Raw genomic sequence first — 22,054 nt, 5'->3', positions numbered from 1 at the left:
CTAGTCTCGCTCGGAGACTAAGTCCAGGTGGTGCCACCACCTAACCTGGGCGGTTGCACCGCCCAGCTTTCCTGGGAGACCATCTCCTGGGCGGTGCTGTAATATCCCCCACTTTTAAAAATGTATTAATAAGGATTTATATGTAAATTGGGGGACCTATATGTAAATATAGAAATTACAAGGACTAAACTGCTAAGTTGCAAAAAGAAAAAAAAAAAGAAAAGGAAAAACCGAAAATTCGGTATTATCCCACCGCCTCCCACGCACTCTGTTTCTTTCCAGAAACAGAGAGAGCGGTGGGGCGTGAGGAGAAGAAGGAGAGTGGTTGAAGAAAAGAAGAAGAAGAGGGAAAAGAAGAGAGGAGGAAGAAGAGAGGAAGAAGAGGGAGAAGAGAAGAAGATGAAGAAGAAGAAGAAGAGGAGGTGGCTGCAGCGAGGGCTGCAGCGAGAAGCTGTGGGGCGTGGGGAGAAGAAGAGAGGAAGAAGAGGGAGAAGAGAAGAAGAAGAAGAAGAAGAAGAAGAAGAAGAAGAGAGGAGGATAGCTGCGGCAAGGCTGCAGCGAGGAGGTGTGTGGCTTTGGGGAGGAAAAGGGAAGAGGAGAAGAAGAGAAGGAGAAGAAGAGGGAAAAGAGAGGCAGCTGCAGCAGCCAGGGCTGCAGCACCTCTGTTTCCCGCAGGTGGAAACAGAGGAGAGGATGTGTGGGGCGTTGAGGATGAAAAGGGAAGAAGAAGAAGAAGAAGAAGAAGAAGAAGATAGCTGCGGCAAGGCTGCAGCGAGGAGATGTGTGGCCTTGGGGAGGAAAAGGGAAGAGGGGAAGAGGAGAAGAAGAAGAAGAGGAAGAGAAAGAGGTGTGATACCTCTGTTTCCTGCAGAGGAAACAGAGGAGAGGGTGTGTGTGACGCCGGGGAAGAAGGGGCTGCAGTTGCGGCGATGGCAGCTGCAGCTGGAAGAGAAGAAGAAGAGGAAGATGAGCAGGGGAGGAGGGAGAGGTTGCGGCCGTGGCTGCGGCCGCGACTGCAGCAGTTGCAGCGGGGAGAGAAGAAGAAGAGAGGAAGGAGAAGGAAGAGGAGAAGGGAAAGAAGTAGCTGCGGCTGCGGTTGTGGCAGCTGCAGCTATGGCAGGGAAAGAGGAAGAGAAAAAGGAAAGGAAGAAGAAGAGAAAGGGAAGGAGAGGAAGAAGAGAGGAAGAGGAGAAGGGGCTGCAGCTGCGGCGATGGCAGCTGCAGCTGTGGCAGGGAAAGAGAAAAAGGAAAGGAAGAAGAAGAGAAAGGGAAGGAGAGGAAGAAGAGAGGAAGAGGAGAAGGGGCTGCGGCTGCGATGATGGCAGCTGCAGCTGTGGCTGGGAAAGAAGAGAAGGAAAGGAAGAAGAAGAGAAAGGGAAGGAGAGGAAGAAGAGAGGAAGAGGAGAAGGGGTGGCAGCTGCGGCAGTGGCAGCTGCAGTTGGAAGAGGAGGAGGAAATAGAGCAGGGGAGGAAGAAGAGGCTGCGACGTTGAAATCAGTTTGTTGCAAACTCTGAGTGTGGTGGCTGCGGCCGTGGCTGCGACTCCGGCTGCGGCTGCGACGTTGGCTGCGGTAGCTGCGGCAGCGGTGGTGGCTGCAGTAGCTGCAGTAGCTGCTTTTGGGAAAGAGAAAGAGTAGGAACGATAGAAGGGAAGAAGGAAATAGTGCAGTGGAAGGGGGCTGCGGTTGTGACCGCAGTTGCGATTGTGGCAGCGGCAGCGGCGGCGGCTGTGGCAGCTGCGTTTGGGAAAGAAAAAGAAGGAATGAGAGTAAGAGAGAGCAGGTGACTGTGCCTCGATGTTCGACACGTGATGTAGTTACGAAGAAAGGAAGAAAACGGGAGCACAAAACGAAACAGAGAGAGGACACGGAGGAAAAGTAGAAAGATTGGACTGGCACCTTCCTTGGATATTCAGATCAAAATATTTGAAAGGCATGTTTCCCACTTGTTTCGATCCTTTCTATTGCAAGTTTCCCACTTGTTTCGATCTTTTCTATTGCAAGTTCCCTGATCGTTTCTCCTATAATTGCTCTGATATGTCTTATTGCAAGTATCCTGATCTTCCTCACTGCCATTTTTATCTCTACATTTGCTTTGAATATGAGGAACTTTGAATTGTTCTAGCCTTGCATTTGTTATATCTCCTGTTTAAACGTAACGATTCGAATCTGTGCAACTTTTGAGATTCTGACCTTTTGATACCGAGCTGCCTATAAGTCTTTGTTGGAAACTCTGATTTGTTCAAAACTGATTTCATTGGAAACTAGACTCGTAGACCTTTCTTTGATATATGGATTGAAAGATTTGGAATCCAAACACCTGCCCAGTTATCTGTTGAATCTGACATTATGAATTCTGCCAACAGAGATTTTGTTCTACGACACTTGCTTACCAAATTATTTGTAACTCTCTCTGTTGGACAGTTCAATTCCTATGAAGCCTGTCTTATCTGAAAGTATTATCCAATGATTATTTCTGAGTAAATTGGAGCACGATTGATAGTTTGAATCATTTGTTCAATGTGCCTCTTGCATTCTGCCAGAAATCGAGCTTTGGTCGATTTCTCATATTCTGGTTTCATTCCTTTGGAAGTTGATATCCTTTAGCTTTCTTATTCAATTGAGCTTTATATTACTGCTTTGAGTTCTTGTATACTCTTGTCCTTAAAATTATTGCATTCTTGAAAACCATTGTGGAACGTTTATGCTATATCGTATTGACCCATATAGGCACATGTGTATTCCATTGTTCCGCATTTGCTCCCGATATGTGCCTATTCCAGTTCATTCATTTTGACATTGAATTTATCTAACCTTCTTATTTGAATTGAGCTATATATGATTGTTTGGAATCCTTGAATGCTCTTGCTTTCATTTCGTTTCCAAATCTGAATACATTTGTGAGAGATTTGTTCCTTGCATCATATTTGACTCGTAAAGGCACATGTACGTTTGTTGTTCCGCGTGTGCTTCCGATATATGCTATTTATTGTTCGTACTGCCCTTTTGTACTCTGGTGTTTGTGGGATTGTCTGGACCTTTGCCAGAAATGGTAAAGGGTATGCGCTGATTTGCCCGCTTTGTGGGGTCCCGCTTTGTGGGATATTCTGGTATGCGCTTATTTGCCCGCTTTGTGGGGTCCCGCTTTGTGGGATATTGCTTAGAGCCTGCGATGCTCTGCCGGCCCCTTTGACTTCACCTAGACGTGGGTGGATGGAGCTCCCAGACGTGGGAGACTTTTGTCAGGTGGTCATTCAGAAATGGATGAATCACATTCTGACTGAGATCCCACTACACCTTCTGTATGATTGATATGATATCCAGAGCTTTGGTTATGTGTTTCTGTACATGCTTTGGATAAGATTGATATGTTTGCAACGTCAAAGACGACGTTTGAGCTTCTGTACGATATTTGTTTTCGATATGCTCTGAAATGCTTCATTCACTGATGATATGCTTCGAAATGTTCCATATGCCGTTGATATGCTCCGGAACATTTCATATGTCATTGATATGCTCCAATTACTCTGTGCTCCATTTGCTATGAACTGATATGTTCTGAAATGTTCTATCTACCATTGATATGTTCCAATTACTCTGTGCTCCATTTGCTATGAACTGATATGTTCTGAAATGTCCTATCTGCCATTGATATGTTCCAATTACTCTATGCCCCATTCGTTATGGATCAAATATGTTTTGAATGACATGATACGTATGATTTGGTATCTATTGAGATGGTATCCTTGAGAATTCTTGTATTCTGCCTTGCATTATGATACCTTACTCGTTTGAAACCGTTCCTTTTGTTCTGAATATGCTTTGTCACTTGCTGAGCCGTTTTTGGCTCACTCCGTTGTTATATAAATCTTTCAGGTCAGCTTGTCACTCTTCGAGATGTTTGATTTGGGCTGAGGCAGTGGATAGCTATTCAGAATAATGGGCAAGTCTGGTTGGTTATTACGATATTGTTGTATAAGTATGCCTTGTATGTAATGAAATGTTGTCGATGAACCGAAATGGATATACTGTGTCAAAGTGTTAGGAGATCTCTCTTATTTGGAATTTCTGAATGTTAAGCCTAATTTATAATGATATGAACTTGTGGTGAATAGTTGGAGTTCTGATTGTATAAATTATTTAGCTTGTGGATTTATAAATATTGTTCATGTTTGTCAAGTTGGCTTGGGTTGCCATAAATGTGAATTATTGAGTGATGTGATATATGATTATAAACTGCACAGGTTTTATGGATGTGAATATGAATAGAATGTTTTTCAGTGTCCTCAAACGTTAGTTTGGATCCTGGATTGGTCTGTGATGAAAAATTTTAAAAATCATGGATATTTTGAGGGGCGTGACAGAGGTGGTATCAGAGCATTGTTTGAGGATTACTGAAATATTTGATATGTTGACGTGCAAAATATATTGAGGTCTAATGAACTATAGTGATTGGTGGAAATTTTCTTTGCTGCATTTTAGGAATCTGGGATGATGAGGACATTGGTCCTCCTATATCATTTGTTTCTGATTAATTAAGGGGAATGAAAGGATTGATTGGGGATATTGAATCAGAGTGGCGCAGCAGAAGCATGATGAACCTAATTTCATTGGTGGTAGAAAAATGGATGATGCAAATGGAGAAGATATTTGATATACAAAATTGTTCTGATACTCGAAAGATTTCTTTTGCCACGTTATATTGGAAGTAAAGACTTATTATTGACGGCAACAATGAAAAGAATTTTTGAGGATCAATGGCAAGAATGACAAGAACAAGTTTACCAATAAAAATATGATTGGAAATGAATCAGTAAGTAACAACAAGAGAGTCAAGACATTTGGATTTGAAATGGGAAGTCATCACAAAAGACTCAAGTTAAATTAATTATGTTTGTGCGTGACTAGAGCCTATTTTGCTTATGGAAAGTTTGATCATAAAATAAAAGTTTGCCCTTTGAACAAGAAGAAAGAGTCACTGCCTCCTAAATCATCAGCCCATGTCAGAGTGTATGCTATCACTGAATATGATTCTAAGACTTCTGAATTAGTGGTCGAAGGTATTATGTATGTTTATGAAAGAATGCAAATATTTGTTTGAACATGGGTTCTATCTACGATTTGATTCGTAACATATTGCCTATCACTTGGGTATTCAACCTAGACCACTGTATTATGTGATATATGTAAGTACAATCATTGGAGATTCTTTGATAACGAACTTGAATCTGGTCCTCTTGTTTGGATTTTGTTGGAGAACTTGAACTTTTGCTGATTTAGTTCTCCTAGAGATTTGGAGTTATGATATTATACTTGGTATGCATTGGCTATCTTCTTATCATACCAGTATGGATTGGTATATAACAAATGATCACTTTTTGCATATTTGATCAACCGATCTTTTATTTTGAGAGTATTGGACATTATTTATCTCCTTGCCTAATGTATCCCAGGATGACTTGTTCGGATTACCTCCAAATGTGATTTTACTTTTGATTTGGTCCTTGGGACAATCCTAAAATCTAAGCCTCTCTACAGAAAGATATCATCTGAGTAAGTGGAATTGGAAAAGCAACTACAAGGATTATTAAATGAGGATTTTATTTGGCTAAATATTTTATCATGGGGTGCTCTGGTGTTAGTTAAAAAGATGGATGGAACATGGAGGCTTTGTATTGATTATGGATATTTGAATCAGGTGATCATCAAAAACGAGTATTTTCTGAAGTAACGATTTGCTTGATTAATTACAGGTGCGCAAGTATTTTTGAAAGATTGATTGAAGGTCGGGTTTACCATCTATTGAGAATCAAGAAGGAGAATATTTCAGTCACTCTTGGAAAATTGTGTAATTGTATTGAATTGATGAAATTATTTAAGAGTAGGAGGAGGAAATAAAGAAATCATAATCCTCATCTTTTCATCGATTGAGCTATGACCAATTTAGAGGACTAAATTTTCTTTTAAGGGGGGGAGAGTGTAATATCCCCCACTTTTAAAAATGTATTAATAAGGATTTATATGTAAATTGGGGGACCTATATGTAAATATAGAAATTACAAGGACTAAACTGCTAAGTTGCAAAAAGAAAAAAAAAAAGAAAAGGAAAAACCGAAAATTCGGTATTATCCCACCGCCTCCCACGCACTCTGTTTCTTTCCAGAAACAGAGAGAGCGGTGGGGCGTGAGGAGAAGAAGGAGAGTGGTTGAAGAAAAGAAGAAGAAGAGGGAAAAGAAGAGAGGAGGAAGAAGAGAGGAAGAAGAGGGAGAAGAGAAGAAGATGAAGAAGAAGAAGAAGAGGAGGTGGCTGCAGCGAGGGCTGCAGCGAGAAGCTGTGGGGCGTGGGGAGAAGAAGAGAGGAAGAAGAGGGAGAAGAGAAGAAGAAGAAGAAGAAGAAGAAGAAGAAGAAGAGAGGAGGATAGCTGCGGCAAGGCTGCAGCGAGGAGGTGTGTGGCTTTGGGGAGGAAAAGGGAAGAGGAGAAGAAGAGAAGGAGAAGAAGAGGGAAAAGAGAGGCAGCTGCAGCAGCCAGGGCTGCAGCACCTCTGTTTCCCGCAGGTGGAAACAGAGGAGAGGATGTGTGGGGCGTTGAGGATGAAAAGGGAAGAAGAAGAAGAAGAAGAAGAAGAAGAAGATAGCTGCGGCAAGGCTGCAGCGAGGAGATGTGTGGCCTTGGGGAGGAAAAGGGAAGAGGGGAAGAGGAGAAGAAGAAGAAGAGGAAGAGAAAGAGGTGTGATACCTCTGTTTCCTGCAGAGGAAACAGAGGAGAGGGTGTGTGTGACGCCGGGGAAGAAGGGGCTGCAGTTGCGGCGATGGCAGCTGCAGCTGGAAGAGAAGAAGAAGAGGAAGATGAGCAGGGGAGGAGGGAGAGGTTGCGGCCGTGGCTGCGGCCGCGACTGCAGCAGTTGCAGCGGGGAGAGAAGAAGAAGAGAGGAAGGAGAAGGAAGAGGAGAAGGGAAAGAAGTAGCTGCGGCTGCGGTTGTGGCAGCTGCAGCTATGGCAGGGAAAGAGGAAGAGAAAAAGGAAAGGAAGAAGAAGAGAAAGGGAAGGAGAGGAAGAAGAGAGGAAGAGGAGAAGGGGCTGCAGCTGCGGCGATGGCAGCTGCAGCTGTGGCAGGGAAAGAGAAAAAGGAAAGGAAGAAGAAGAGAAAGGGAAGGAGAGGAAGAAGAGAGGAAGAGGAGAAGGGGCTGCGGCTGCGATGATGGCAGCTGCAGCTGTGGCTGGGAAAGAAGAGAAGGAAAGGAAGAAGAAGAGAAAGGGAAGGAGAGGAAGAAGAGAGGAAGAGGAGAAGGGGTGGCAGCTGCGGCAGTGGCAGCTGCAGTTGGAAGAGGAGGAGGAAATAGAGCAGGGGAGGAAGAAGAGGCTGCGACGTTGAAATCAGTTTGTTGCAAACTCTGAGTGTGGTGGCTGCGGCCGTGGCTGCGACTCCGGCTGCGGCTGCGACGTTGGCTGCGGTAGCTGCGGCAGCGGTGGTGGCTGCAGTAGCTGCAGTAGCTGCTTTTGAGAAAGAGAAAGAGTAGGAACGATAGAAGGGAAGAAGGAAATAGTGCAGTGGAAGGGGGCTGCGGTTGTGACCGCAGTTGCGATTGTGGCAGCGGCAGCGGCGGCGGCTGTGGCAGCTGCGTTTGGGAAAGAAAAAGAAGGAATGAGAGTAAGAGAGAGCAGGTGACTGTGCCTCGATGTTCGACACGTGATGTAGTTACGAAGAAAGGAAGAAAACGGGAGCACAAAACGAAACAGAGAGAGGACACGGAGGAAAAGTAGAAAGATTGGACTGGCACCTTCCTTGGATATTCAGATCAAAATATTTGAAAGGCAAGTTTCCCACTTGTTTCGATCCTTTCTATTGCAAGTTTCCCACTTGTTTCGATCTTTTCTATTGCAAGTTCCCTGATCGTTTCTCCTATAATTGCTCTGATATGTCTTATTGCAAGTATCCTGATCTTCCTCACTGCCATTTTTATCTCTACATTTGCTTTGAATATGAGGAACTTTGAATTGTTCTAGCCTTGCATTTGTTATATCTCCTGTTTAAACGTAACGATTCGAATCTGTGCAACTTTTGAGATTCTGACCTTTTGATACCGAGCTGCCTATAAGTCTTTGTTGGAAACTCTGATTTGTTCAAAACTGATTTCATTGGAAACTAGACTCGTAGACCTTTCTTTGATATATGGATTGAAAGATTTGGAATCCAAACACCTGCCCAGTTATCTGTTGAATCTGACATTATGAATTCTGCCAACAGAGATTTTGTTCTACGACACTTGCTTACCAAATTATTTGTAACTCTCTCTGTTGGACAGTTCAATTCCTATGAAGCCTGTCTTATCTGAAAGTATTATCCAATGATTATTTCTGAGTAAATTGGAGCACGATTGATAGTTTGAATCATTTGTTCAATGTGCCTCTTGCATTCTGCCAGAAATCGAGCTTTGGTCGATTTCTCATATTCTGGTTTCATTCCTTTGGAAGTTGATATCCTTTAGCTTTCTTATTCAATTGAGCTTTATATTACTGCTTTGAGTTCTTGTATACTCTTGTCCTTAAAATTATTGCATTCTTGAAAACCATTGTGGAACGTTTATGCTATATCGTATTGACCCATATAGGCACATGTGTATTCCATTGTTCCGCATTTGCTCCCGATATGTGCCTATTCCAGTTCATTCATTTTGACATTGAATTTATCTAACCTTCTTATTTGAATTGAGCTATATATGATTGTTTGGAATCCTTGAATGCTCTTGCTTTCATTTCGTTTCCAAATCTGAATACATTTGTGAGAGATTTGTTCCTTGCATCATATTTGACTCGTAAAGGCACATGTACGTTTGTTGTTCCGCGTGTGCTTCCGATATATGCTATTTATTGTTCGTACTGCCCTTTTGTACTCTGGTGTTTGTGGGATTGTCTGGACCTTTGCCAGAAATGGTAAAGGGTATGCGCTGATTTGCCCGCTTTGTGGGGTCCCGCTTTGTGGGATATTCTGGTATGCGCTTATTTGCCCGCTTTGTGGGGTCCCGCTTTGTGGGATATTGCTTAGAGCCTGCGATGCTCTGCCGGCCCCTTTGACTTCACCTAGACGTGGGTGGATGGAGCTCCCAGACGTGGGAGACTTTTGTCAGGTGGTCATTCAGAAATGGATGAATCACATTCTGACTGAGATCCCACTACACCTTCTGTATGATTGATATGATATCCAGAGCTTTGGTTATGTGTTTCTGTACATGCTTTGGATAAGATTGATATGTTTGCAACGTCAAAGACGACGTTTGAGCTTCTGTACGATATTTGTTTTCGATATGCTCTGAAATGCTTCATTCACTGATGATATGCTTCGAAATGTTCCATATGCCGTTGATATGCTCCGGAACATTTCATATGTCATTGATATGCTCCAATTACTCTGTGCTCCATTTGCTATGAACTGATATGTTCTGAAATGTCCTATCTACCATTGATATGTTCCAATTACTCTGTGCTCCATTTGCTATGAACTGATATGTTCTGAAATGTCCTATCTGCCATTGATATGTTCCAATTACTCTATGCCCCATTCGTTATGGATCAAATATGTTTTGAATGACATGATACGTATGATTTGGTATCTATTGAGATGGTATCCTTGAGAATTCTTGTATTCTGCCTTGCATTATGATACCTTACTCGTTTGAAACCGTTCCTTTTGTTCTGAATATGCTTTGTCACTTGCTGAGCCGTTTTTGGCTCACTCCGTTGTTATATAAATCTTTCAGGTCAGCTTGTCACTCTTCGAGATGTTTGATTTGGGCTGAGGCAGTGGATAGCTATTCAGAATAATGGGCAAGTCTGGTTGGTTATTACGATATTGTTGTATAAGTATGCCTTGTATGTAATGAAATGTTGTCGATGAACCGAAATGGATATACTGTGTCAAAGTGTTAGGAGATCTCTCTTATTTGGAATTTCTGAATGTTAAGCCTAATTTATAATGATATGAACTTGTGGTGAATAGTTGGAGTTCTGATTGTATAAATTATTTAGCTTGTGGATTTATAAATATTGTTCATGTTTGTCAAGTTGGCTTGGGTTGCCATAAATGTGAATTATTGAGTGATGTGATATATGATTATAAACTGCACAGGTTTTATGGATGTGAATATGAATAGAATGTTTTTCAGTGTCCTCAAACGTTAGTTTGGATCCTGGATTGGTCTGTGATGAAAAATTTTAAAAATCATGGATATTTTGAGGGGCGTGACAGAGGTGGTATCAGAGCATTGTTTGAGGATTACTGAAATATTTGATATGTTGACGTGCAAAATATATTGAGGTCTAATGAACTATAGTGATTGGTGGAAATTTTCTTTGCTGCATTTTAGGAATCTGGGATGATGAGGACATTGGTCCTCCTATATCATTTGTTTCTGATTAATTAAGGGGAATGAAAGGATTGATTGGGGATATTGAATCAGAGTGGCGCAGCAGAAGCATGATGAACCTAATTTCATTGGTGGTAGAAAAATGGATGATGCAAATGGAGAAGATATTTGATATACAAAATTGTTCTGATACTCGAAAGATTTCTTTTGCCACGTTATATTGGAAGTAAAGACTTATTATTGACGGCAACAATGAAAAGAATTTTTGAGGATCAATGGCAAGAATGACAAGAACAAGTTTACCAATAAAAATATGATTGGAAATGAATCAGTAAGTAACAACAAGAGAGTCAAGACATTTGGATTTGAAATGGGAAGTCATCACAAAAGACTCAAGTTAAATTAATTATGTTTGTGCGTGACTAGAGCCTATTTTGCTTATGGAAAGTTTGATCATAAAATAAAAGTTTGCCCTTTGAACAAGAAGAAAGAGTCACTGCCTCCTAAATCATCAGCCCATGTCAGAGTGTATGCTATCACTGAATATGATTCTAAGACTTCTGAATTAGTGGTCGAAGGTATTATGTATGTTTATGAAAGAATGCAAATATTTGTTTGAACATGGGTTCTATCTACGATTTGATTCGTAACATATTGCCTATCACTTGGGTATTCAACCTAGACCACTGTATTATGTGATATATGTAAGTACAATCATTGGAGATTCTTTGATAACGAACTTGAATCTGGTCCTCTTGTTTGGATTTTGTTGGAGAACTTGAACTTTTGCTGATTTAGTTCTCCTAGAGATTTGGAGTTATGATATTATACTTGGTATGCATTGGCTATCTTCTTATCATACCAGTATGGATTGGTATATAACAAATGATCACTTTTTGCATATTTGATCAACCGATCTTTTATTTTGAGAGTATTGGACATTATTTATCTCCTTGCCTAATGTATCCCAGGATGACTTGTTCGGATTACCTCCAAATGTGATTTTACTTTTGATTTGGTCCTTGGGACAATCCTAAAATCTAAGCCTCTCTACAGAAAGATATCATCTGAGTAAGTGGAATTGGAAAAGCAACTACAAGGATTATTAAATGAGGATTTTATTTGGCTAAATATTTTATCATGGGGTGCTCTGGTGTTAGTTAAAAAGATGGATGGAACATGGAGGCTTTGTATTGATTATGGATATTTGAATCAGGTGATCATCAAAAACGAGTATTTTCTGAAGTAACGATTTGCTTGATTAATTACAGGTGCGCAAGTATTTTTGAAAGATTGATTGAAGGTCGGGTTTACCATCTATTGAGAATCAAGAAGGAGAATATTTCAGTCACTCTTGGAAAATTGTGTAATTGTATTGAATTGATGAAATTATTTAAGAGTAGGAGGAGGAAATAAAGAAATCATAATCCTCATCTTTTCATCGATTGAGCTATGACCAATTTAGAGGACTAAATTTTCTTTTAAGGGGGGGAGAGTGTAATATCCCCCACTTTTAAAAATGTATTAATAAGGATTTATATGTAAATTGGGGGACCTATATGTAAATATAGAAATTACAAGGACTAAACTGCTAAGTTGCAAAAAGAAAAAAAAAAAGAAAAGGAAAAACCGAAAATTCGGTATTATCCCACCGCCTCCCACGCACTCTGTTTCTTTCCAGAAACAGAGAGAGCGGTGGGGCGTGAGGAGAAGAAGGAGAGTGGTTGAAGAAAAGAAGAAGAAGAGGGAAAAGAAGAGAGGAGGAAGAAGAGAGGAAGAAGAGGGAGAAGAGAAGAAGATGAAGAAGAAGAAGAAGAGGAGGTGGCTGCAGCGAGGGCTGCAGCGAGAAGCTGTGGGGCGTGGGGAGAAGAAGAGAGGAAGAAGAGGGAGAAGAGAAGAAGAAGAAGAAGAAGAAGAAGAAGAAGAAGAAGAAGAAGAGAGGAGGATAGCTGCGGCAAGGCTGCAGCGAGGAGGTGTGTGGCTTTGGGGAGGAAAAGGGAAGAGGAGAAGAAGAGAAGGAGAAGAAGAGGGAAAAGAGAGGCAGCTGCAGCAGCCAGGGCTGCAGCACCTCTGTTTCCCGCAGGTGGAAACAGAGGAGAGGATGTGTGGGGCGTTGAGGATGAAAAGGGAAGAAGAAGAAGAAGAAGAAGAAGAAGAAGATAGCTGCGGCAAGGCTGCAGCGAGGAGATGTGTGGCCTTGGGGAGGAAAAGGGAAGAGGGGAAGAGGAGAAGAAGAAGAAGAGGAAGAGAAAGAGGTGTGATACCTCTGTTTCCTGCAGAGGAAACAGAGGAGAGGGTGTGTGTGACGCCGGGGAAGAAGGGGCTGCAGTTGCGGCGATGGCAGCTGCAGCTGGAAGAGAAGAAGAAGAGGAAGATGAGCAGGGGAGGAGGGAGAGGTTGCGGCCGTGGCTGCGGCCGCGACTGCAGCAGTTGCAGCGGGGAGAGAAGAAGAAGAGAGGAAGGAGAAGGAAGAGGAGAAGGGAAAGAAGTAGCTGCGGCTGCGGTTGTGGCAGCTGCAGCTATGGCAGGGAAAGAGGAAGAGAAAAAGGAAAGGAAGAAGAAGAGAAAGGGAAGGAGAGGAAGAAGAGAGGAAGAGGAGAAGGGGCTGCAGCTGCGGCGATGGCAGCTGCAGCTGTGGCAGGGAAAGAGAAAAAGGAAAGGAAGAAGAAGAGAAAGGGAAGGAGAGGAAGAAGAGAGGAAGAGGAGAAGGGGCTGCGGCTGCGATGATGGCAGCTGCAGCTGTGGCTGGGAAAGAAGAGAAGGAAAGGAAGAAGAAGAGAAAGGGAAGGAGAGGAAGAAGAGAGGAAGAGGAGAAGGGGTGGCAGCTGCGGCAGTGGCAGCTGCAGTTGGAAGAGGAGGAGGAAATAGAGCAGGGGAGGAAGAAGAGGCTGCGACGTTGAAATCAGTTTGTTGCAAACTCTGAGTGTGGTGGCTGCGGCCGTGGCTGCGACTCCGGCTGCGGCTGCGACGTTGGCTGCGGTAGCTGCGGCAGCGGTGGTGGCTGCAGTAGCTGCAGTAGCTGCTTTTGGGAAAGAGAAAGAGTAGGAACGATAGAAGGGAAGAAGGAAATAGTGCAGTGGAAGGGGGCTGCGGTTGTGACCGCAGTTGCGATTGTGGCAGCGGCAGCGGCGGCGGCTGTGGCAGCTGCGTTTGGGAAAGAAAAAGAAGGAATGAGAGTAAGAGAGAGCAGGTGACTGTGCCTCGATGTTCGACACGTGATGTAGTTACGAAGAAAGGAAGAAAACGGGAGCACAAAACGAAACAGAGAGAGGACACGGAGGAAAAGTAGAAAGATTGGACTGGCACCTTCCTTGGATATTCAGATCAAAATATTTGAAAGGCAAGTTTCCCACTTGTTTCGATCCTTTCTATTGCAAGTTTCCCACTTGTTTCGATCTTTTCTATTGCAAGTTCCCTGATCGTTTCTCCTATAATTGCTCTGATATGTCTTATTGCAAGTATCCTGATCTTCCTCACTGCCATTTTTATCTCTACATTTGCTTTGAATATGAGGAACTTTGAATTGTTCTAGCCTTGCATTTGTTATATCTCCTGTTTAAACGTAACGATTCGAATCTGTGCAACTTTTGAGATTCTGACCTTTTGATACCGAGCTGCCTATAAGTCTTTGTTGGAAACTCTGATTTGTTCAAAACTGATTTCATTGGAAACTAGACTCGTAGACCTTTCTTTGATATATGGATTGAAAGATTTGGAATCCAAACACCTGCCCAGTTATCTGTTGAATCTGACATTATGAATTCTGCCAACAGAGATTTTGTTCTACGACACTTGCTTACCAAATTATTTGTAACTCTCTCTGTTGGACAGTTCAATTCCTATGAAGCCTGTCTTATCTGAAAGTATTATCCAATGATTATTTCTGAGTAAATTGGAGCACGATTGATAGTTTGAATCATTTGTTCAATGTGCCTCTTGCATTCTGCCAGAAATCGAGCTTTGGTCGATTTCTCATATTCTGGTTTCATTCCTTTGGAAGTTGATATCCTTTAGCTTTCTTATTCAATTGAGCTTTATATTACTGCTTTGAGTTCTTGTATACTCTTGTCCTTAAAATTATTGCATTCTTGAAAACCATTGTGGAACGTTTATGCTATATCGTATTGACCCATATAGGCACATGTGTATTCCATTGTTCCGCATTTGCTCCCGATATGTGCCTATTCCAGTTCATTCATTTTGACATTGAATTTATCTAACCTTCTTATTTGAATTGAGCTATATATGATTGTTTGGAATCCTTGAATGCTCTTGCTTTCATTTCGTTTCCAAATCTGAATACATTTGTGAGAGATTTGTTCCTTGCATCATATTTGATTCGTAAAGGCACATGTACGTTTGTTGTTCCGCGTGTGCTTCCGATATATGCTATTTATTGTTCGTACTGCCCTTTTGTACTCTGGTGTTTGTGGGATTGTCTGGACCTTTGCCAGAAATGGTAAAGGGTATGCGCTGATTTGCCCGCTTTGTGGGGTCCCGCTTTGTGGGATATTCTGGTATGCGCTTATTTGCCCGCTTTGTGGGGTCCCGCTTTGTGGGATATTGCTTAGAGCCTGCGATGCTCTGCCGGCCCCTTTGACTTCACCTAGACGTGGGTGGATGGAGCTCCCAGACGTGGGAGACTTTTGTCAGGTGGTCATTCAGAAATGGATGAATCACATTCTGACTGAGATCCCACTACACCTTCTGTATGATTGATATGATATCCAGAGCTTTGGTTATGTGTTTCTGTACATGCTTTGGATAAGATTGATATGTTTGCAACGTCAAAGACGACGTTTGAGCTTCTGTACGATATTTGTTTTCGATATGCTCTGAAATGCTTCATTCACTGATGATATGCTTCGAAATGTTCCATATGCCGTTGATATGCTCCGGAACATTTCATATGTCATTGATATGCTCCAATTACTCTGTGCTCCATTTGCTATGAACTGATATGTTCTGAAATGTCCTATCTACCATTGATATGTTCCAATTACTCTGTGCTCCATTTGCTATGAACTGATATGTTCTGAAATGTCCTATCTGCCATTGATATGTTCCAATTACTCTATGCCCCATTCGTTATGGATCAAATATGTTTTGAATGACATGATACGTATGATTTGGTATCTATTGAGATGGTATCCTTGAGAATTCTTGTATTCTGCCTTGCATTATGATACCTTACTCGTTTGAAACCGTTCCTTTTGTTCTGAATATGCTTTGTCACTTGCTGAGCCGTTTTTGGCTCACTCCGTTGTTATATAAATCTTTCAGGTCAGCTTGTCACTCTTCGAGATGTTTGATTTGGGCTGAGGCAGTGGATAGCTATTCAGAATAATGGGCAAGTCTGGTTGGTTATTACGATATTGTTGTATAAGTATGCCTTGTATGTAATGAAATGTTGTCGATGAACCGAAATGGATATACTGTGTCAAAGTGTTAGGAGATCTCTCTTATTTGGAATTTCTGAATGTTAAGCCTAATTTATAATGATATGAACTTGTGGTGAATAGTTGGAGTTCTGATTGTATAAATTATTTAGCTTGTGGATTTATAAATATTGTTCATGTTTGTCAAGTTGGCTTGGGTTGCCATAAATGTGAATTATTGAGTGATGTGATATATGATTATAAACTGCACAGGTTTTATGGATGTGAATATGAATAGAATGTTTTTCAGTGTCCTCAAACGTTAGTTTGGATCCTGGATTGGTCTGTGATGAAAAATTTTAAAAATCATGGATATTTTGAGGGGCGTGACAGAGGTGGTATCAGAGCATTGTTTGAGGATTACTGAAATATTTGATATGTTGACGTGCAAAATATATTGAGGTCTAATGAACTATAGTGATTGGTGGAAATTTTCTTTGCTGCATTTTAGGAATCTGGGATGATGAGGACATTGGTCCTCCTATATCATTTGTTTCTGATTAATTAAGGGGAATGAAAGGATTGATTGGGGATATTGAATCAGAGTGGCGCAGCAGAAGCATGATGAACCTAATTTCATTGGTGGTAGAAAAATGGATGATGCAAATGGAGAAGATATTTGATATACAAAATTGTTCTGATACTCGAAAGATTTCTTTTGCCACGTTATATTGGAAGTAAAGACTTATTATTGACGGCAACAATGAAAAGAATTTTTGAGGATCAATGGCAAGAATGACAAGAACAAGTTTACCAATAAAAATATGATTGGAAATGAATCAGTAAGTAACAACAAGAGAGTCAAGACATTTGGATTTGAAATGGGAAGTCATCACAAAAGACTCAAGTTAAATTAATTATGTTTGTGCGTGACTAGAGCCTATTTTGCTTATGGAAAGTTTGATCATAAAATAAAAGTTTGCCCTTTGAACAAGAAGAAAGAGTCACTGCCTCCTAAATCATCAGCCCATGTCAGAGTGTATGCTATCACTGAATATGATTCTAAGACTTCTGAATTAGTGGTCGAAGGTATTATGTATGTTTATGAAAGAATGCAAATATTTGTTTGAACATGGGTTCTATCTACGATTTGATTCGTAACATATTGCCTATCACTTGGGTATTCAACCTAGACCACTGTATTATGTGATATATGTAAGTACAATCATTGGAGATTCTTTGATAACGAACTTGAATCTGGTCCTCTTGTCTGGATTTTGTTGGAGAACTTGAACTTTTGCTGATTTAGTTCTCCTAGAGATTTGGAGTTATGATATTATACTTGGTATGCATTGGCTATCTTCTTATCATACCAGTATGGATTGGTATATAACAAATGATCACTTTTTGCATATTTGATCAACCGATCTTTTATTTTGAGAGTATTGGACATTATTTATCTCCTTGCCTAATGTATCCCAGGATGACTTGTTCGGATTACCTCCAAATGTGATTTTACTTTTGATTTGGTCCTTGGGACAATCCTAAAATCTAAGCCTCTCTACAGAAAGATATCATCTGAGTAAGTGGAATTGGAAAAGCAACTACAAGGATTATTAAATGAGGATTTTATTTGGCTAAATATTTTATCATGGGGTGCTCTGGTGTTAGTTAAAAAGATGGATGGAACATGGAGGCTTTGTATTGATTATGGATATTTGAATCAGGTGATCATCAAAAACGAGTATTTTCTGAAGTAACGATTTGCTTGATTAATTACAGGTGCGCAAGTATTTTTGAAAGATTGATTGAAGGTCGGGTTTACCATCTATTGAGAATCAAGAAGGAGAATATTTCAGTCACTCTTGGAAAATTGTGTAATTGTATTGAATTGATGAAATTATTTAAGAGTAGGAGGAGGAAATAAAGAAATCATAATCCTCATCTTTTCATCGATTGAGCTATGACCAATTTAGAGGACTAAATTTTCTTTTAAGGGGGGGAGAGTGTAATATCCCCCACTTTTAAAAATGTATTAATAAGGATTTATATGTAAATTGGGGGACCTATATGTAAATATAGAAATTACAAGGACTAAACTGCTAAGTTGCAAAAAGAAAAAAAAAAAGAAAAGGAAAAACCGAAAATTCGGTATTATCCCACCGCCTCCCACGCACTCTGTTTCTTTCCAGAAACAGAGAGAGCGGTGGGGCGTGAGGAGAAGAAGGAGAGTGGTTGAAGAAAAGAAGAAGAAGAGGGAAAAGAAGAGAGGAGGAAGAAGAGAGGAAGAAGAGGGAGAAGAGAAGAAGATGAAGAAGAAGAAGAAGAGGAGGTGGCTGCAGCGAGGGCTGCAGCGAGAAGCTGTGGGGCGTGGGGAGAAGAAGAGAGGAAGAAGAGGGAGAAGAGAAGAAGAAGAAGAAGAAGAAGAAGAAGAAGAAGAAGAAGAAGAGAGGAGGATAGCTGCGGCAAGGCTGCAGCGAGGAGGTGTGTGGCTTTGGGGAGGAAAAGGGAAGAGGAGAAGAAGAGAAGGAGAAGAAGAGGGAAAAGAGAGGCAGCTGCAGCAGCCAGGGCTGCAGCACCTCTGTTTCCCGCAGGTGGAAACAGAGGAGAGGATGTGTGGGGCGTTGAGGATGAAAAGGGAAGAAGAAGAAGAAGAAGAAGAAGAAGAAGATAGCTGCGGCAAGGCTGCAGCGAGGAGATGTGTGGCCTTGGGGAGGAAAAGGGAAGAGGGGAAGAGGAGAAGAAGAAGAAGAGGAAGAGAAAGAGGTGTGATACCTCTGTTTCCTGCAGAGGAAACAGAGGAGAGGGTGTGTGTGACGCCGGGGAAGAAGGGGCTGCAGTTGCGGCGATGGCAGCTGCAGCTGGAAGAGAAGAAGAAGAGGAAGATGAGCAGGGGAGGAGGGAGAGGTTGCGGCCGTGGCTGCGGCCGCGACTGCAGCAGTTGCAGCGGGGAGAGAAGAAGAAGAGAGGAAGGAGAAGGAAGAGGAGAAGGGAAAGAAGTAGCTGCGGCTGCGGTTGTGGCAGCTGCAGCTATGGCAGGGAAAGAGGAAGAGAAAAAGGAAAGGAAGAAGAAGAGAAAGGGAAGGAGAGGAAGAAGAGAGGAAGAGGAGAAGGGGCTGCAGCTGCGGCGATGGCAGCTGCAGCTGTGGCAGGGAAAGAGAAAAAGGAAAGGAAGAAGAAGAGAAAGGGAAGGAGAGGAAGAAGAGAGGAAGAGGAGAAGGGGCTGCGGCTGCGATGATGGCAGCTGCAGCTGTGGCTGGGAAAGAAGAGAAGGAAAGGAAGAAGAAGAGAAAGGGAAGGAGAGGAAGAAGAGAGGAAGAGGAGAAGGGGTGGCAGCTGCGGCAGTGGCAGCTGCAGTTGGAAGAGGAGGAGGAAATAGAGCAGGGGAGGAAGAAGAGGCTGCGACGTTGAAATCAGTTTGTTGCAAACTCTGAGTGTGGTGGCTGCGGCCGTGGCTGCGACTCCGGCTGCGGCTGCGACGTTGGCTGCGGTAGCTGCGGCAGCGGTGGTGGCTGCAGTAGCTGCAGTAGCTGCTTTTGGGAAAGAGAAAGAGTAGGAACGATAGAAGGGAAGAAGGAAATAGTGCAGTGGAAGGGGGCTGCGGTTGTGACCGCAGTTGCGATTGTGGCAGCGGCAGCGGCGGCGGCTGTGGCAGCTGCGTTTGGGAAAGAAAAAGAAGGAATGAGAGTAAGAGAGAGCAGGTGACTGTGCCTCGATGTTCGACACGTGATGTAGTTACGAAGAAAGGAAGAAAACGGGAGCACAAAACGAAACAGAGAGAGGACACGGAGGAAAAGTAGAAAGATTGGACTGGCACCTTCCTTGGATATTCAGATCAAAATATTTGAAAGGCATGTTTCCCACTTGTTTCGATCCTTTCTATTGCAAGTTCCCTGATCGTTTCTCCTATAATTGCTCTGATATGTCTTATTGCAAGTATCCTGATCTTCCTCACTGCCATTTTTATCTCTACATTTGCTTTGAATATGAGGAACTTTGAATTGTTCTAGCCTTGCATTTGTTATATCTCCTGTTTAAACGTAACGATTCGAATCTGTGCAACTTTTGAGATTCTGACCTTTTGATACCGAGCTGCCTATAAGTCTTTGTTGGAAACTCTGATTTGTTCAAAACTGATTTCATTGGAAACTAGACTCGTAGACCTTTCTTTGATATATGGATTGAAAGATTTGGAATCCAAACACCTGCCCAGTTATCTGTTGAATCTGACATTATGAATTCTGCCAACAGAGATTTTGTTCTACGACACTTGCTTACCAAATTATTTGTAACTCTCTCTGTTGGACAGTTCAATTCCTATGAAGCCTGTCTTATCTGAAAGTATTATCCAATGATTATTTCTGAGTAAATTGGAGCACGATTGATAGTTTGAATCATTTGTTCAATGTGCCTCTTGCATTCTGCCAGAAATCGAGCTTTGGTCGATTTCTCATATTCTGGTTTCATTCCTTTGGAAGTTGATATCCTTTAGCTTTCTTATTCAATTGAGCTTTATATTACTGCTTTGAGTTCTTGTATACTCTTGTCCTTAAAATTATTGCAGTCTTGAAAACCATTGTGGAACGTTTATGCTATATCGTATTGACCCATATAGGCACATGTGTATTCCATTGTTCCGCATTTGCTCCCGATATGTGCCTATTCCAATTCATTCATTTTGACATTGAATTTATCTAACCTTCTTATTTGAATTGAGCTATATATGATTGTTTGGAATCCTTGAATGCTCTTGCTTTCATTTCGTTTCCAAATCTGAATACATTTGTGAGAGATTTGTTCCTTGCATCATATTTGACTCGTAAAGGCACATGTACGTTTGTTGTTCCGCGTGTGCTTCCGATATATGCTATTTATTGTTCGTACTGCCCTTTTGTACTCTGGTGTTTGTGGGATTGTCTGGACCTTTGCCAGAAATGGTAAAGGGTATGCGCTGATTTGCCCGCTTTGTGGGGTCCCGCTTTGTGGGATATTCTGGTATGCGCTTATTTGCCCGCTTTGTGGGGTCCCGCTTTGTGGGATATTGCTTAGAGCCTGCGATGCTCTGCCGGCCCCTTTGACTTCACCTAGACGTGGGTGGATGGAGCTCCCAGACGTGGGAGACTTTTGTCAGGTGGTCATTCAGAAATGGATGAATCACATTCTGACTGAGATCCCACTACACCTTCTGTATGATTGATATGATATCCAGAGCTTTGGTTATGTGTTTCTGTACATGCTTTGGATAAGATTGATATGTTTGCAACGTCAAAGACGACGTTTGAGCTTCTGTACGATATTTGTTTTCGATATGCTCTGAAATGCTTCATTCACTGATGATATGCTTCGAAATGTTCCATATGCCGTTGATATGCTCCGGAACATTTCATATGCCATTGATATGCTCCAATTACTTTGTGCTCCATTTGCTATGAACTGATATGTTCTGAAATGTCCTATTTGCCATTGATATGTTCCAATTACTCTGTGCTCCATTTGCTATGAACTGATATGTTCTGAAATGTCCTATCTGCCATTGATATGTTCCAATTACTCTATGCCCCATTCGTTATGGATCAAATATGTTTTGAATGACATGATACGTATGATTTGGTATCTATTGAGATGGTATCCTTGAGAATTTTTGTATTCTGCCTTGCATTATGATACCTTACTCGTTTGAAACCGTTCATTTTGTTCTGAATATGCTTTGTCACTTGCTGAGCCGTTTTTGGCTCACTCCGTTGTTATATAAATCTTTCAGGTCAGCTTGTCACTCTTCGAGATGTTTGATTTGGGCTGAGGCAGTGGATAGCTATTCAGAATAATGGGCAAGTCTGGTTGGTTATTACGATATTGTTGTATAAGTATGCCTTGTATGTAATGAAATGTTGTCGATGAACCGAAATGGATATACTGTGTCAAAGTGTTAGGAGATCTCTCTTATTTGAAATTTCTGAATGTTAAGCCTAATTTATAATGATATGAACTTGTGGTGAATAGTTGGAGTTCTGATTGTATAAATTATTTAGCTTGTGGATTTATAAATATTGTTCATGTTTGTCAAGTTGGCTTGGGTTGCCATAAATGTGAATTATTGAGTGATGTGATATATGATTATAAACTGCACAGGTTTTATGGATGTGAATATGAATAGAATGTTTTTCAGTGTCCTCAAACGTTAGTTTGGATCCTGGATTGGTCTGTGATGAAAAATTTTAAAAATCATGGATATTTTGAGGGGCGTGACAGGTGCCACCGTCGACCCTGGCGGTGCCACCGCCTAGTAGGAATTCTGGTCCGAATGGGTTGATCAAA

The 22,054-nt window shown here is 41.7% G+C and overlaps 1 protein-coding gene across 2 annotated transcripts; it reads left to right on the top strand.

Moving 5' to 3' along the window:
- Positions 1-94: 94 nt before the first annotated feature.
- Positions 95-21,803, top strand: LOC135623913 (conglutin alpha 2-like). 2 transcript variants are annotated; one of them, XR_010491563.1, is made up of 5 exons: positions 95-1,932; positions 3,876-7,812; positions 9,756-13,701; positions 15,645-19,590; positions 21,501-21,803. XR_010491563.1 is itself a non-coding variant. In XM_065127381.1 (3 exons), the coding sequence occupies exon 3, from the start codon at positions 12,160-12,162 to the stop codon at positions 13,282-13,284; it is 1,125 nt and encodes a 374-aa protein (XP_064983453.1). In that variant the 5' UTR covers positions 95-1,932; positions 3,876-7,812; positions 9,756-12,159; the 3' UTR covers positions 13,285-15,192. The 2 variants fall into 2 exon arrangements, 1 of the variants encoding a protein (XP_064983453.1); XM_065127381.1 differs by lacking the exons at positions 15,645-19,590; positions 21,501-21,803 and having other exon boundaries at positions 9,756-15,192.
- The last annotated feature ends 251 nt before the right edge of the window (positions 21,804-22,054 follow it).

This window comes from Musa acuminata, chromosome BXJ1-3 (genome assembly GCF_036884655.1).
Source record: "Musa acuminata AAA Group cultivar baxijiao chromosome BXJ1-3, Cavendish_Baxijiao_AAA, whole genome shotgun sequence".
NCBI lineage: Eukaryota > Viridiplantae > Streptophyta > Magnoliopsida > Zingiberales > Musaceae > Musa > Musa acuminata.
Note: the sequence above shows the minus strand (reverse complement) of the source record. Positions and strands in the feature narration are given on the sequence as shown.